The 17967-nt window shown below is 36.5% G+C and overlaps 2 protein-coding genes across 8 annotated transcripts in view; one reads left to right on the top strand and one right to left on the bottom strand.

The window, feature by feature from the left end:
• Window positions 1-475: 475 nt before the first annotated feature.
• Window positions 476-17967, bottom strand: part of LOC125678144 (uncharacterized) — a 41253-nt gene continuing 23761 nt past the window's right edge. For 3 of the 4 annotated variants that reach the window (XM_048916339.2, XM_048916338.2, XM_048916340.2), the window contains 3 exons: window positions 4750-5141; window positions 3022-3125; window positions 476-2151 (listed from right to left, as the gene is read on the bottom strand). In XM_048916339.2, coding sequence (XP_048772296.1) covers window positions 1609-2151; window positions 3022-3125; window positions 4750-5002 — 900 coding nt within the window. In that variant the 5' untranslated portion in view covers window positions 5003-5141 and the 3' untranslated portion in view covers window positions 476-1608. Of the gene's footprint in view, window positions 2152-3021; window positions 3126-4749; window positions 5142-5957; window positions 6099-17967 lie in introns of those variants that run through there. The other variant, XM_048916337.2, reaches the window with a different exon arrangement.
• The window catches only part of LOC125678143 (calcium uptake protein 3, mitochondrial-like), a 63891-nt gene continuing 52047 nt past the window's right edge, over window positions 6124-17967 (top strand). For 2 of the 4 annotated variants that reach the window (XM_048916333.2, XM_048916332.2), the window contains exons 1-2: window positions 6124-6363; window positions 10714-10849. In XM_048916333.2, coding sequence (XP_048772290.1) covers window positions 6154-6363; window positions 10714-10849 — 346 coding nt within the window. In that variant the 5' untranslated portion in view covers window positions 6124-6153. The remainder of the gene's footprint in view (window positions 6364-10713; window positions 10850-17967) is intronic. The other 2 variants (XM_048916335.2, XM_048916334.2) reach the window with 1 other exon arrangement.

Here is a 17967-nt window from a genome sequence, read left to right as displayed (position 1 = left end):
CGTATACAAATGTTCTATCACATTTTCAAATTTTGTAAATAAAATCGCATTTTCAAGATGTAATGTCAAGTTTGATGTTACTGACCCGAGTACGTACAGTTACAAACACGAGTACCTACAGTTACTATCACGAGTACCTACAGTTACAAATTTTACAAACACACGAACATGGCTGGATTTGATGCATGCAGGATTGATGTGCCGATTCCGCTAACTGTTTATACATATTAACAACCTTCTCTGTGTGTCTTATCTTCCCAATGCTTGACCTGATAGTTTTCGTGGCTTCGGTCAGTCTCAACAAAACTCTTGCCAGGGTAACCTGTAGATCACCATGTGATGTATACGATTAATGCTGTTAACACGTATCACAGGCATGTGCAATGTTCTGATTAACACAGCGACTTTCTAACACTTTGGGATTGGTTATATAAAATGGCTCCAGTCCTATAATCAAACGATAGAACAAAGTAACAAATCTTTAAAAAGTTTTAATATACAATTTTATAACAACAGCTATAAATGATGTTGGTTTTGTTCATAAGTTAAGTTTTGACAACAATGTATTTTAAATTATAAGTCCCTTGCTTTTTACACATATTGAGACACGATCGCATATCAAGGGCATTTTTTTGGCATTGAATACTGGCATCATATATAAATACTACAATATAGAAAAAACAGGTGTTTGGAGTGCAGCTCTAGTTCAATCATAATTACTAATAAAGTATTTGATCATAAATGTACACGCTATCGAAATACCCAAGTCAATAGAGAATACAATACAAAGATCGACAAGGCAACGAATCGCTGATCTGTGTAGCTAAAGCCTGTAACAGAAGGAACACGGGGCTTTTGAATTTGTGTCAAAGGATATTGGTCTTAAATTAAAAAAAAATGTCATGCTTAAGAAAGACAAAAAAAAAAAAAAAACCACACACACAAACAGACTTGTACTTTGTAAACTTTTGTACAATTTTTACAAATGCTAAGAAACTAGATCTATATTCACAATTATCTTTTTACAGGAGTTAGTAAATTTGGCACTTCTTGGATAAAGATACTCTTTGACAATATGAGCTATCTCTCTATCGTGTTTCTCTCTCTGTCTCTCTCTCATTACCCTTCAATTGCAGTCCTAACCCTCGCTGCACTCCTAACAGAAATTTTCAAAAATATCCTATTGCACTTCTGAAGTGACATTATAGTGAGTGAAAACAGCATAGAAACGCCATTACGACATACATACGTCATCGCCCTGAGAGCACCACTTGAATTAAACCCACCAATCACAAGCATCATATTGCAACATGTGAACAAATGGCGGAAAATGCGCAAAATTTGAAGAAAAATGACGAGTGGTGAATGAGAACATACTACAATTCTTTTCCCAAAATAATGAATCAATTGCAGAAAGTCATCTTGCACCAATGATTTTCTGCCTATTATGTGAGACGCTTCAAGTCATCACATCACAGACACTGTCCTCCTGGATCGTGACATCACTTCCTGGTTACCATACACAGGTAGCTGCTTCATAGACTAGCTGTCACGTTCCCAAATAGTGGAAACTCAGATCTAAATCCTGTATGAAAGACTTGTTTTCCTTCATGAAGGTCCTTTTCTCTGCTGTCGTCGCTGTCGCCGCCGCCGTCTACATTTGTTGTACTCACTTAACACGGTATAACAGTCGCGTTTTCTAAACAGTCTCAACTGTCGAAGAGTTGCGCTAAAAAAGTTTTTCATCACCTTCCGACAGAACTTGACATTGCTCCTGCCGTTTGACCCCCTTCTCTTCAGTTGTTCTGAACACTTTTTCGTATAGGATGTTTTCTTTTTACAACTAAGATCGACAGTGGACGGATCCTTGCAATTCGTTTCTTGTAGATTAAGCAGGTCTTTGTTCGTACGGTCCACAAGAAACAGAGTCTCGTTTTCATATTTCAATCTGTGTTTTTTCATGCTTACTGTTATAGCCTTATTGCACACTAACGCTAGGTGATACTTTCGTACGGATTTCCCCAGTCGGATTCCATGCTTTTTGTGTCGGTATTTGGAATACTCCCGGTACCCCGGATTAGACTTTTCTCCAAAATGCTCGTATTCAACTGTCTCATTGAACACACAATCGTCTTCATCGAATTTGTCCTTCTGGAATAGGAGAAAATTAACGTTAATTGATCAGTCTGGAACATTTATTGACCAATCTGGAACATTTATTAACCAGTCTGGAACATTTATTGGCCAGTTCTGAAGCAAACTATGCTTACTCTAAGACACACTCATTTCTAATACTTCATTTATAACGGGAATTTAGCTATTGGATTTTCAGAGAATAGTAGCATTTCATTTCTGCTCAGTTAAAAAAAAAGATTGTTAGAAAATTGAGAAACGTTGTTGTTCCTCTAATTTATGGACTTACCGGTGAACTATACACGACACCCTCAGGTGTGACAGGTACTTTCCGGTAAACTATCCACGACACCGTCAAGTGTGTCACACAGGTACTTACCGGTAAACTATACACGACACCGTCAGGTGTGACACACAGGTACTTACCGGTAAACTATACACGGCACCGTCAGGTGTGACACACAGGTACTTACCGGTAAATTATACGACACCGTCAGGTGTGACACACAGGTACTTACCGGTAAACTATACACGACACCGTCAGGTGTGACACACAGGTACTTACCGGTAAACTATACACGGCACCGTCAGGTGTGACACACAGGTACTTACCGGTAAATTATACGACACCGTCAGGTGTGACACACAGGTACTTACCGGTAAACTATACACGGCACCGTCAGGTGTGACACACAGGTACTTACCGGTAAACTATACACGGCACCGTCAGGTGTGACACACAGGTACTTACCGGTAAATTATACGACACCGTCAGGTGTGACACACAGGTACTTACCGGTAAACTATACACGGCACCGTCAGGTGTGACACACAGGTACTTACCGGTAAATTATACGACACCGTCAGGTGTGACACACAGGTACTTACCGGTAAACTATACACGACACCGTCAGGTGTAACACACAGGTACCGGTTGGCAGCTATTCCGAACACGGTATTGCCTAGGTTGTGAGACCCAGATTGAAGAAGTGCTGAAAGGACAAAAATAAGACTTCATTATAATTGGACGTAAGCAGTGACCTTGTGAGAACAGAGGTCGTCTTATGTCAATGTAGTTAGTGAGATATATTTACACTCAGAACAATGGGGCGGTCATTAAATGTGTTATCAACACCAACTAGGAAGTAGAGGGATACTGGATATATTAATGACAAAAAGACAAAAATCTCAATAGAACTACACATTAATAATCTATAAACTGAGAAAATCAAACAAGCATTTGGGAGAATTGTCTACAGCTCTTGATATACAATCTGTTTCTGTGCTTGTTGTGACAAAACTCCAGGGATTCCGTGCATCTTTTGTAGAACGATATTATTAATCTAGCACAGTGCTTGTTAAATCAAGTCATTCAGATGTGCAGATAATTAAATGCGAGACGGGCTACCGAGTATAAGCACACCTGTTGGTAAAAACAGATAACACTCTTATCAATCTAAGGCCTGTACCATGATGAATTATGAAAACAAAGATGATTAAAATCGTTCCCCATTTTCTCGAGCTTATAGTGGGAGAAAACCCCCAAAACAAAAACGACATAATTTACCGGTAATGAAGATATTAGAAATCGCAAATCTGGTCAAGATATTATAAATAATTAGAATAGTAATTTCAAAATTGACGCCAATTCGTCCATATATATAATTGAGACATGACTTTTATCAGTCTTGACGTCTTAAAGATCGACTTTCCGACGTCCAAGAGATTAATGAGATTATCTGTAGATTTATTCATTAAAACCTTTCTCTCTATCTCTATCCCCCTCTCTCTCTCTCATAACTGTTACCCCTTTAAATGGGTAGATATTTCTAAAGAATCAGTTCGCAATGGTCTCAAATATCGGGGTTTATTGTTCATTCTGTGATTCTTAGCATTCGTCCACAGTTCGCTGTGTACCTGTGTTCATTGCAAACTTTGTAATATACTGCATTACCGACATGTGACAGAGAGTAGCGTTTCAAAGCTTCATCGGATATTTTAAATTCTAACATAGCTACAACACAAAGCCTCGAAAATGGTGCATCTCTGGAATGTGCTTAAACGAAGATCAAGACACCGCAAAAATCAAAAGGGGGTCGCCTGTAATTATATATTAAATCAAATGGCGATTGTCATTTTCTAGATGTTTTATGGAATACCCGCGGCAGGCAATACCCTTCTATGATAGACAATGAATGACCACCTGAACGAGGCGAGATCTCGTTAATATTTAACAAACGTTTTAAACACAATGTCCTTGGAGACAACGCGCGCTGAAATTGCTTGTAAAAGTTGTAAAATCATTCGATAAATTATGATCCTTATTAGCAAGTGATGTTAATCTGTCATTTAATTCATAACCCGTGACAAGAAAGGCAAATTTCATAACCCGTGACCAAAAAAAAAAAAAAAAGTGCACGGAAGAAAATTCGATCGAGTGATCGGTGCTACAGCGCGACATCAGCCTGACGTAGGGCAGTTACCAGTCATTCAGTTTACAGTGGAGTCAATTAGTGGTGATGGGTGACAATGATGAATTATATCAACATTGACTCAAAATATTCGTGAGAAAACTGATCTAATGAAGAAAAATGGGGGGAAAATATTAAAACTTACAAAATTTGGTATCTGCACAGGCAGTTCCTCGTACTGAACCGTCTTCCAAGATTTCTAGAGCACGATGGCTTTTGGTCCTCAGAAACATCTTTTTTTGAGTTATGTCTTCCCGTCCTTGTCCAGGGGTAATTCCGACAAGATCGGGTCTCACAGAGACCGTGGATCCGAGTGAAACGATAAGGCTCACTACCACGCAATACGTAAAAACATGCAAACAAAACTTCTTTGGAGTCGTATGTAAGTTAGAGTTCATTTCTTAAAACAACCCATATCACGAGCTGGAAAGGACTACTCTGGAATTCCACGCCTGCCCAATTCCACCGAACATTCATAGCACTTTCTTAAAAATAATTCTTTTGTGGGAAACAGGTCCTCTCGTCCTTCAATGTACCCTGTATAAGAAACAAATTTAATGTCACATAACGTTTGTTAAAAATTTGGCTACAAACCAAAATGCCTACCCTGCAATTTTGTTTTTTTTCATTATATATAGTTTAAACAGTGACGAGGTAAAAATTACGCTGGAAAATTCATTCAATTGTGAAGGTATTTCAAGTATAAAGTATACATAAAATGATGGATCACATACAATACACTGGAGAGAGAGTCTTACATGAAAAAAAAAATGCAAACAAGTGTCATTGATGACAATAGGAGGGGACATATTTAGAGATCGATTTTATGGCTGTGATTGCATCGATATCTTAGCCGGCTGCAGATTGTTTATTTTACATGAACAAATTCGTTTTACAAACACCCCAGAAGTTGTCACGTCAGCTGACGAAGGTAAAATATTTGACCTGTAGGTAGATATATAAGCTAAGATAAAATCACTTTGCAGTTTTGTCTGTGTAATACCGCCTACAAAAAAAGCACGTGTATATACGGCGGTGATGAGTGTGCAGTGGCTTTTTCGCTCTCTGCATCTCCTCTCGCTGACCATGCACGTGTCTTTCTTTTTTTTCCCCCTATTAGAAATCTTTTCAACTTCGTTAACGTATTTAAGTTTACAGTAATCAAGACAAAAATGCATCAGAGTCTCACTTTTCTAAAATATTTACTACACATGTGATACATGATAGAGCTTGCATCGCATTTTTTTTTTTTTATTAAACTTAATTTTACAGAAATAATGAAAAAGTGTAATATTGAAGATTAATAAATCTTACTCATTAAATTATATTGAGTAAAACTTTCGAAACCATTACCTAAGAAAAATCATAATTCCGTTCAACTCAATATTATAGTTAAAATCCATGACATAATTAATAAATCCAGGAGTATAAAATTCCACATCCATTCAGGTCCTATTGTACCTACAGACTGAACGTTTCAGTCTCAACGAGTGGAAGTTATGAGTGCGCAAGCGCACGAATTCTATATATATAAAAAAAAATAACCAAGATGGCAGCGAGTATTTGTAGGAAAAATATCTTTTACAGTATTTGCAGACGAAATTTTGGCCACAAGAGAAGTTTTTCGAACAGTTATAAATTTACAAAATGTAAAATCAACCGAGCAGTCGTTGCTGGTTTGTCAACAGCGTGTTTTGTCTCGTTTAGCGCATTTTACGCGAAATGGAAAGGGATTTTACAAGTTCATGCAGATGAAGGGGTATGTTTCTCATGTTATTAGTCACAAAAACGCTTATTTGGTAAAGATAAATGCGTAAACTATGTAAAGAATTATGAAGAAGAAAATATGTAACACATGTGCATGTCAAGTTTACTTGCAACTCCCCATTAGGCTAGCTAGCCTCAGCCAGCTCTGATTATGAATAGCTGAATGTTGGTCATAGACACACACCCTCAAGATCAGAAATAACAGACTTGCCTAAAGCAATCAAATGTATTACATAGAGTAAAACAAAGTTTTTATATTTCCTTTGGGTATGGAATGTATTTTAAGACTGGCGATTCAGTGTAAGTGGTTTGACAATCTAAGGGGAATAACTCAGGATATGTCCAACATATAATCAGGAACAGTACACACCAACAAAGACGGTTTAAAGCCTTAGTATCAACTGAGACCCACTTTTGTTACAAAGTTTTATTCCAAAGTCTTCATTTTTAACAATGTCATTATCGGATCACAAGCGGTTTAAACAAAGGTCTTAAGTGTGCCTGGTTATGTGGGATGACCAGTGATAAGTTTTATCATATCAGTACCAAAGATTTCTGTGGTAGGCTTGTACATCCTTGTCAACAACTGTCATCGCCTCTATTGTGACAGGACTAGATCTGGAAACTAGAATAATGATTCTGTTGATTAATGAAGAGTCTCTTTGTTATGGAATGAACACTTTAATAGCTTAACCCCAATCACTCAAACAGTGGGTTTATATTTTAGAAATAAAAGTACCTTATTTGAGACAATTTCGTTTCTCGGCCTAGTTAAAAAAAATAGTTATGGAATATATATTTGATTAAAATGATGTTTTACAACAGTTTTTGGTAAGATATGTTTTAAACAATGAACTAGTTTCAAGGATTTTTTAAGGGTTGTAGGGGGGCTGAAATAAGGCCCCATTCCCAATGCTAAAAAGCAGGTAATTTCCCCATTTTTTGCTTTGAAATTCCCAAACAATTAAAACAAATCAAGCAGGGTAGCCAAATCGTTCATATTATCTTTTTCACAGGCCCACAGATTACAAATTTTGCCTCAAAATTCTTAAAAGTAAACATAATTTTTTGGGCTCTGTTTATTTGAATGAGGTAAGCTTTGACCAAATTGAAAGTCAGAAGGAGCCCAATTATACCTTAAAGCACTCTAAATTGGGTTTCTCCCTATTTCTTTGTATTAAAGATTTTTCCCAATTTTAAGCAAATGTAACTATTTTTCCCAATTAGAAAGGCCCTGGCCCTTGAAATCAAGACCTTAAAAAAACCCTGAGTTTTAACAATATAAATAACAAAATGTTTATAATTTATTAAAATGGACTACTGCTGTCATGAGTTCACATTGCTGCACTGCACATATTTAACATAGTGTTACATTTATATGTAATACTGATTTAGATGAACACAATGGAGATATATATATATATATATAATAAGAATAACCAAACTACTTCACACATCTAAGGATAGTGCCAGATTCAGATGTTAGGTGAATACCTTTAAAGTTATAATCAATATCAATTTAAGAGTTTAGTAATTAGTTATAAATTAAAATATTGTGATGTGTCATCAAACCTTTCTCATATACACAGATCCAGAATAAAACTTGAGGTTTTTATGATGCCATTTTAATTTCCCTCATGTTGATTAACAGGGAAGGGAAAGAATTGACAGTTTCTAAAGCATAAGTACATGTACCATAGTCTAGAGAGGGCACACATATCATATGTTCAAAAGGGCACTTTTTATCATGGCAAGACAATTTCAGGGCTCCTGAACATAAGTGTGGGCTTCTGAAGATGAGTGTGGGCTCCTGAACATAAGTGTGGGCTTCTGAACATAAGTGTGGGCTTCTGAAGATGAGTGTGGGCTCCTGAACATAAGTGTGGGCTTCTGAACATAAGTGTGGGCTTCTGAACATAAGTGTGGGCTCTTGAATGTTGTAATTTCAGTAGCCCACACAAGTTATTGAGCTAGTGTTTATAACTCTGTAGAGTTGAACAAAAAGTTGTTTGCTTTGCAGATATTAGAAACAATTAACACATCTAAACTGTAAAACTTACTGTTTTTGTAATAAAGAATGTTATTGGCACCTTAAGAATGTAATAAGTGCACAATGCATGCTTTTGCATTTTTAACTGCATTAGAATCTAGGGCATTCTTTTATCTGTATGTGAATTTCAACCTTCCCACAAATTTTTAAGATGCATAATGAGATTTAGTTTGATCAGGATAGGGATCGCACAAAGAGTGTTAAATCAGAGAGACCCAACTCCCCTACAGCAACAAATTTCTGCTATTGTTACCTTTTTTCATCATGATTTTAGATGTGGATTATTAAAATACTTTAAATTGCAGTCTAGATTAATTTATTTGTTGAATTATTAGGTTAATCTAATGATCAAAGGCAGTTCCTGGAGGCTGGGGAACATGTTGACCAAATTTGATCTTGTCTTAGATTTTTAAGGTACTTTAAATGGATTATTAGAGTCAAGAGGCTTTCAATTTTTGATTTTTCACAAGGTTATTATTAAGAGGGACTAATGCAAGTAAAAGTACTTTTTGCTGACTTGAATAAATTTTTCACATATTGCACAGTTTAGGACATTTAAATGCTCGATACCGGTCCATTCAGAGTTTGATTTCATTCACAAACCCAGCCATTAGATGATTTAATACTCTGCTGGGTCAAGCATTGCTGTATATATACAGATATTTACATAGTCTGCAATACATTTTATCACAAAATCAATATATCTTATCTACCTATCTTTAAACATCACTGTTTTGGCCCTCTTTCAATTTTCAAACATTGAAATATCTTTTTAAAAAACAGGTGAAGAGGAAGAATGGTTGGCTTAAAAATGTCCAGAATTTAAAATGTCAATTTAATTGACATAATTTACTGAGGTGCAATTGGTACAAAAGCAGAGTTCTAATGAATACCAGCTCCCCTTCCCTGAACCACACAAGTCACTGTACTTATTAAGGAACCTAGCCAAATTATACACCACACACAACTTGCTGCTGTGCACTCTAAAGTGGAAGGATACTTTAAACGGGCAAAAACAATTTTTGGTTTCTCCCTCTTGATTAGTACAAAGAAATCAAATTGTTGTGTGACAAATTTAATATTTTATGACTGTTATGAAAATGATGGGTGTATAATCCCACCTTGCATAGAAAAAGACATCATCAGTCTATCTCAATAGCTCACCTACTTTCAAACTACAATGTTATATTTGACCACAGACATATGCAGGTGCTTGCACATGTAGTAAACTGATGAATAGTGTCGTCAATGTACATATATTAAGGATGGGGATGTACTGAGGGACATGGGGAATGTGGAGGGGCTGGCTAATGTCTCTTAATTCTTTGCCAAAAATTGGCCCCTGCCCAGTTTGTTAATTCACACCTTAGGCCAGGCGCAGGTAAGTGAAAGCCAACATGAAAAGGAGACACCAAAGGTAAATATAAAACGTGTCTCAGTTCATTATGGTGTATCTAAAATGTGTAAAAAGACAACGGGACAAAATACAGAAATTATTGTATTTAGTACTGGTATGTTCCAATATTTTCTAAATTTCATTAAATCATTGCCCCCACCCCAACCTCGCAACACCCACCCCTTTTGTTGTTAATTGGCATTCATCAATTGTATGATTCATTTTTCTTCTTCAAAAATTACCCTGAACATGACATAGTTCACAAAATGACAGCAAAACTATAGGAGTGTTGTACATACACAGTGGAAAGGAGTGAAAAATCACCAAGAATTCACATATATTCATGTGATATCATGACATAATATACTTTGATATTAACTTGAAATACAACTATGATAGGGCAATGAATCGATAGACTCAGTTTGTATCATGGACCTATTGGATGGTAATCCATTCTGTCCTATGAAGTCCTTTTGGTATGATAAACATTTATAGCTCAAGATTGTCTGATGCATTATAAAACTATATATATCTGTGTACACTTTCACCTTGTAATGACAGATGAAATATTAATGTATACTCGGACCCATAGCTGAGCAATTTCAAGTGGAGAGGAAGGAATGGGACGGTGGGGGGAAATATACCCTTTGAGACATTTTTACTAATTTTCTATTGAAATTAGAAAACAACATATAATTGAGTAATCTCTTACGTGTCTTTAAAACAATTTTACATTTATTGTATAGCAACATTTTTTTAAGGGGCAACTGTTGTGACAATACCCCCAACAAAAGATGGTACATGTAATATGTACCTGGAACGTTTTATCCCCCATCCAATTGATTGCTAATTTTGCTGACAAATAGATGGCTAATTTTCCTGTGGTTTTGTTGCAGGAGGAGAAAAAGGCGAAGAAATCACCGACGTACAGAGAGATGCGGTTCCTGCACTTCGCCTCGGTGGAATACAAAGGAGTTATCTACATGACGCCTCAGGATTTCCTAGAATCCGTCACAGAGGACATGCCACGACGTAGGTTTTATGATTTAAGGAAGAACAGAACCATGTTCAGGGTGTAAGAGGTTCATGTGATGAACAGTAATGTGTTCAGGGTGTAAGAGGTTCATGTGATCAACAGAACTGAGACTCATCATAATCTCATCCTCTGATATGTACACACAAACACATTAATCTCATCCTCTATGCGATGTACATACAAACACATTAATCTCATCCCCCTATGAGGTGTACACATAAACACATTAATCTACTCCCCTAGGAGATGTACACACAAACACAATAATCTCATCCCCTATGCGATGTACATACAAACACATTAATCTCATCCTCTATGAGATGTACATACAAACACAATAATCTCATCCCCTATGAGATGTACACACAAACACATTAATCTCATTCTCTATGAGATGTACACATAAATACAATAATCTCATCCCCCTATGAGGTGTACACATAAACACATTAATCTACTCCCCTATGAGATGTACACACAGACACAATAATCTCATCCCCCTATGAGGTGTACATACAAACACAATAATCTCATCCTCTATGAGATGTACACACAAGCACAATAATCTCATCCTCTATGAGATGTACACACAAACACATTAATCTCATTCTCTATGAGATGTACACATAAACACATTAATCTCATCCTCTATGAGATGTACACACAAACACAATAATCTCATCCCCTATGAGATGTACACACAAACACAATGATCTCATCCTCTATGAGATGTACACACAAATACAATGATCTCATCCTCTATGAGATGTACACACAAACACATTAATCTCATCCCCTATGAGATGTACACACAAACACAATAATCTCGTCCTCTATGAGGTGTACACACACATACACACAAATACCTGACACAGTTTTAGGCATGGACATGTCAAAGGTTTATGAATAAAGTGATGATATAATTTTATCAATGGTGTTAGATTTAGCACTAGTTTATTAGGGACCAATTCTCCATTCATGATGCTCTAAAAATGTAATACCATAGTTTTTTTTAAATACCAAGAGATAGGTAGGCCTTAAAAACATTGTCATGAATAAACTTGTCTTCTTATTCAATGGAGAAAAATGTCAACAAAAATGGGTTCTTGTAATAAACATGTTAAATAGCAAAGTTAAGCTGAAATTGTACACTTGATTTGTTTTTTCTCAAGATAATAGTTTTCCTTTTTTATCTATATCTAAAATCATCAAGACACAGATAAAATTCCCAGTGACATTGTCATTACAGCTTTTAGAATTTTTTTGAATGAGTAAGAAATGAAGAATTTTTCTTGTTTGATCATAAATGGAATTAAAGGAATTTTTTAAAGTGTTTACCATTCAATGAAAACCAATAAATTGTTCTTGCAAAGTTCCATGAAGAGGCAAATGGTTATTATGTATATTTACCTATTAATTTTAGATTACACTTCCTTTACACAATTTGAGAGTTATATTTTTACATCAAGATGTGAATTTTTTTTAATTTTAATGTGTATGAACTTCTTCTATCTACTCGTAAATGCAGTACTCCTTATGGAACAAGAGTTTTTGCAGAGCTAAACATTTTTTTTGCATGGAATTCTAGAATTACCTCCTACTCCCATCAGAGCAGGCTTATTATTACCGGCTATTTGCTCGAACCAATCCTGTGATTCAAAGTATTCTTATAGAATCTATACCTGTAGGTCTACTTTGTGGTTTTACCTACATACGTTTTAAAGAGAACAGTTCAAGGATTTTCGCTTTGCTGTTTGTTGAGAAAATGAAAGAAAAAATAAGAAAAAATGTACAATAAACCTGTATATTAATAGACCCCAGGCCCAAATCTTGGGGGATCACGCCTTGTAAAGAATGTTGCCCTCTTTGGTTGTATTTTTAGTACACACTACTGCTCTGTAACCGGGGGGACATCTGGGTTTCTGCAGACTTTTTTTTATTGCAGGCATGGTGCTCCTTAGTTCAAAGTTTTCACTGGGTTAACCACTTGTATACCTTATTGCCAAATTCACGATCTTATCACATTGATGGGCCAAATGATATGAAGCTGCTATTTCTTTTTACCTTTCAATTTAATAAACTAGTAAATAAGATATATGTAAGTATATTGAAAAAAAATTATTAACTAAAAATTCAGAAGACTTCCTGAAATTTATCCCGTCCTTCACAACCCCATTCGTATTTGATGATGTACAAGAAATCAACACGATTCTCCTTGAAAAGCTAAGAATTTTAGAAATGTTTTTTGGTTGTGTTTGGATTAACTTTCTATCCCATTTAAAGGGGAAATAGTTTTTTGGAGACAAGTTTAATGATTTGTTGTATGTGTAAAAATCTGTGTTCATGATGATGACTTGACAAAGACCAGGAAAAGCTTGACATTGTTAGTGAAGTCTGAACACCATGTAAAACAAATGCTAGGAATCACAGGAAGATGGCAGAGAGATGGCAGAGAAAGCTGGACACTCACGACCTTGAGAGTGGATCTCTGTTCTTAAAAGGCTGTCTTGTTTATGACCTTGAGAGTGGATCTCTGATCTTAAAAGGCTGTCTAGTTTATGACCTTCAGCGTGGATCTCTGGTCTTAAAAGACCGTTTAGTTCATGACCTTGAGAGTGAATCTGTGTTCTTAAAATACTGTCTAGTTATCGACCTTGAGAGTGGATTTGTGTTCTTAAAAGACTGTATAGTACATGACCTTGAGAGTGGAGCTTTGTTCTTGAAATACTGTCAAGTTCATGACCTTGAGAGTGGATTTCTGATCTTAAAAGACTGTTTAGTTCATGACCTTGAGAGAGTGGATCTGTGTTCTTAAAAGACTGACCAGCTCATGACCTTGAGAGTGGATCTGTGTTCTTAAGACTGTCTAGATCATGACCTTAAGAGTATATCTGTTTTTGAAAGAATGACTATCTCATGACCTTGAGAATGGATCGAGTCTGACTAGCTCACAACCTTGAGAATGGAGTATTACCTTGGCAACAGGTACTACTTGTGTATGATTTTAATTTGAATCCCAGCCACTCCAGATCTAAGGGTTGTTCCAGACCATAAGAAAAGACAGTTCTTTCACAAGGCGCTCTGCATTAGAAGGGAAAGTCACAGGATCTATAAACTTGGTTACGTTAAAGAACCTCCATTGATTAATAGCCATGAGTACTAAACATAGGTCTTGGTATGTGGAGTGAGGTCTAGGTATGCGGAGTGAGGTCTAGGTGTGCGGAGTGAGGTCTAGGTGTGTAGAGTGAGGTCTAGGTATGTGGAGTGAGGTCTAGGTGTGTAGAGTGAGGTCTAGGTGTGTAGAGTGAGGTCTAGGTGTGTAGAGTGAGGTCTAGGTGTGTGGAGTGAGGTCTAGGTGTGTAGAGTGAGGTCTAGGTGTGTGGAGTAAGGTCTAGGTGTGTGGAGTGAGGTCTAGGTATGTGGAGTGAGGTTTAGGTGTGTGGAGTGAGGTCTAGGTGTGAAGAGTGAGGTCTAGGTGTGTGGAGTGAGGTCTAGGTGTGTGGAGTGAGGTCTAGGTATGTGGAGTGAGATCTAGGTATGTGGAGTGAGATCTAGGTGTGTGGAGTGAGATCTAGGTGTGTGGAGTGAGGTCTAGGTATGTGGCACTCCATGTAAAGCTACTGACCTCCCTCTAACAACAACCAACAACTTCATGATTTTAGACTTGAAGACAGGTTAATCAGAATAGTGACCACTCCGAGGGACATATGTTACTGTGTTGTATTGTATGCTCACAAAGTATCAATAAACTTTTCAAACTTTTATGTATAGCATTCTGATTTTTGTTTTTCAGTTTCAGTATTTTTACTCACAGTAATCTTAGGCAAAATAAGTATGGGATGCATTTGACTGTTAAGTCAGCAATAACTGGCTACGTCTGACCTCAGTAAATTCTTTTAACCAAATTACTCCTTGTGGATTCAAAAGATGACAGCAACCAATAGAATTGGACGAATCTTTACATGTAACCATATATACAGTAAAACATGGTTATATAGGCCAACAAAAAAACAGTTTGTTATAACCAAGCTTCATTATATCAAATTAAATTTTCGTTATTTTCTCTTCATAGGGGAGTAAATACCACTTCGCAAAAGGCATGAATTTGTTATAGGTGTGCTCGTGATAAGCCTGTTTTATTGTATGTAGGATCAGAGTCAGTGTAGTGTATTTCTAAATATTCTCTGAATATACAGTACTTTAGAAATTCCAAGTTACCCAGTATGTCAAAATGATAAATTTTCAAAACCTAAATACTACGAGCAATGGCAGCTTGTTATGCAGCCAAGCTAGTATACGCACAGAATTTACTGAGATGTGCCAAGTATACGCACAGAATTTACCGAGATGTGCCTAGTATACGCACAGAATTTACTGAGATGTGCCAAGTATACACACAGAATTTACCGAGATGTGCCTAGTATACGCACAGAATTTACCGAGATGTGCCAAGTATACACACAGAATTTACCGAGATGTGCCTAGTATACGCACAGAATTTACCGAGATGTGCCAAGTATACACACAGAATTTACCGAGATGTGCCTAGTATACGCACAGAATTTACTGAGATGTGCCAAGTATACACACAGAATTTACCGAGATGTGCCTAGTATATGCACAGAATTTACCGAGATGTGCCTAGTATACGCACAGAATTTACCGAGATGTGCCTAGTATACGCACAGAATTTACCGAGATGTGCCTAGTATACGCACAGAATTTACCGAGATGTGCCTAGTATACGCACAGAATTTACCGAGATGTGCCTAGTATACGCACAGAATTTACCGAGATGTGCCTAGTATATGCACAGAATTTACCGAGATGTGCCAAGTAAAGTCCATCATGGAAAATTATATCAGAATAAAGAGTGCTGATGAGGATAAATAAGGGAAGGAACTCTGTTGATAGTCATAGTGTAATGGAATATAAATATGAATCCATCGACTTTAAAAAGGAACCATACAATCACTGTTTTGATAGAAATGATATGACGAAAACATTACATATTGGAAATTGCTTGTGAATAATTAATTTGTAGACTTCTTTGGATGATTGTGGTGATAATTAAAAGTTGATATTGAACTCTGCAATATTACACACCGGTAAATTGTGACAGAAAGAGGATGGACAAGTTTGCATGAACTTGAGACAATGAAATACCATTGCTGTATTAAATACTGCTGCTGATCAAACTCCAAGGTCTTTCCAGTAAACAAGAAAATTGTAATAAACATTTCTAAAATCAAACAAACATTTTAAACTTGTATGTCAGTATGGGACTTCTTTGTCTTGTGTAAATAATTGATTGATCTTTCAACAAATTTTAGTACCCTGGAGCATCTTTTATTTGTGTTTTGTTTTGTTATCATTGTTTTAGCCAATTGATTGAAACAGTTTTTGGAGTGAAGGAAATCACGGATGCTGAATTAAGACAAAAGAAAAAGGAAGTGGGGAAAAAAGTAACAGGAAAATTACTTGTCTTGTAGGCAGACTGTTTTCTTTGTTCATGCAAACAGATTTTAAAGTCTTGTGAAGTGGAGCAATGATAGAGGATGTGCATTGCAACTGTGCACTCCTCCAATCTCTCTCTCTCTCTCTCTCTCTCTCTCTCTCTCTCTCTCTCTCTCTCTCTCTCTCTCTCTCTCTCTCTCTCTCTCTCTGTCTTTCATTATTTCACATTTCAGTGCAGCAGTGTATTTCAGATATCACATAGAACTTCACCACAAGTCATTACAGGGTTTTGTAGATAGGAAGATAAGGTGAACCATTGAAGAGGAAAGATACCCCATATCTCTCCTTAGTGTTCAGTAGATCACAAATATCTTGATTAAATAAATGCAAATTTTACATTTTGTTAAAAACACTTTTTAATTTAATTCTAAAGTCCCATTTTTTCCCTATTTGATCATGTGTAAATACAATCAAATCTGATAGAGGGGTTTACAGACTCTGTTTAAGACCTGAGTGTTTTTAAAGTTTAGTCAAGCAAATGTCTTGTCTCAAATATCTTTTTAAAAATCTTGAACCTGCTCCGTTTAAATATGAAGAGATTTTTGAAATGTTTTTGTATTCATTGTTTTTCTGACTTCTGAGATAACATGTGAACAGTTATCAGTATTACACTTTCACCATTTCAAAACTGGTGCACTGAAGTACGAAAAAGCACAGGTCCTTTGTAGAAATTGAAACCATCTTGACTGTTGTGTGAAGAATATTGATTATTATCTATTTGAAACACAAAACTCCTGAGAAAGTATTCAGATAGATACAGATTTTGTTGTCTAACAAGCACTTTGGCACTACAGATTAACTGACAAAATCCTTATATATATGGTCAAAATGAAATGAAACTTCATCATTTCTGAATGTTAAATAAAAATAAATTTCAAAAGTATTAATGAGATTATTGAGCAGTTGTTTGTAATGAACCCCTCCTACCCCCCCCCCCCCCCCTCCCCTCACTCTCTCGTAATTCCAACGTGTATAGAAATATCCTACACCTTTCCTCCTATTTGATTCTTCTTTATCGACCCCATAGAGGTTGATGCCCCAATATGTCCTCATGTACAGTATTTTATTTAATGAATTACATCTTGGAGACATAACTGCCCTATTGATCGATGCTTCTATGTCACTGCTCTTACATAAAATGAACAATTTTTAGGGTGAGGGGATGTCAGGTGGGGTGAAGGGGTGTCAGGTGGGGTGAGTGGGTGTTGGGTGGGATGAAGGGGTGTCAGGTGGGGTGAGGGGGTGTTGGGTGGGATGAAGGGGTGTTGGGTGGGGTGAGCGGGTGTCAGGTGAAAATCTTAATTGAGACTTGATATTGTGTTACATGAAAAAGAATCTCATAACTCCTATAAAGAATACAAAATTTAAGAGTAGAGTAAACACGGACCCCTGGATATACCAGAGGTGGGATCAGGTGTCTAGGAGGAGTAAGCATCCCCTGTTGATTGGTCACACCCGCCGTGAGCCTTATATCCTGATCAGGTAAAAGGAGAAATGATAAACATAAGACATTGTACTTGCCGGAACATTCAAGACAGCAACCATGTATTTTATGTGCAAATTATTGATTCATTTTAAACTTTCTTATAAGATTATT

The sequence above is a fragment of the Ostrea edulis genome, chromosome 2, assembly GCF_947568905.1.
Source record: "Ostrea edulis chromosome 2, xbOstEdul1.1, whole genome shotgun sequence".
NCBI lineage: Eukaryota > Metazoa > Mollusca > Bivalvia > Ostreida > Ostreidae > Ostrea > Ostrea edulis.
This window is presented reverse-complemented; position numbering and strand designations above follow the sequence as displayed.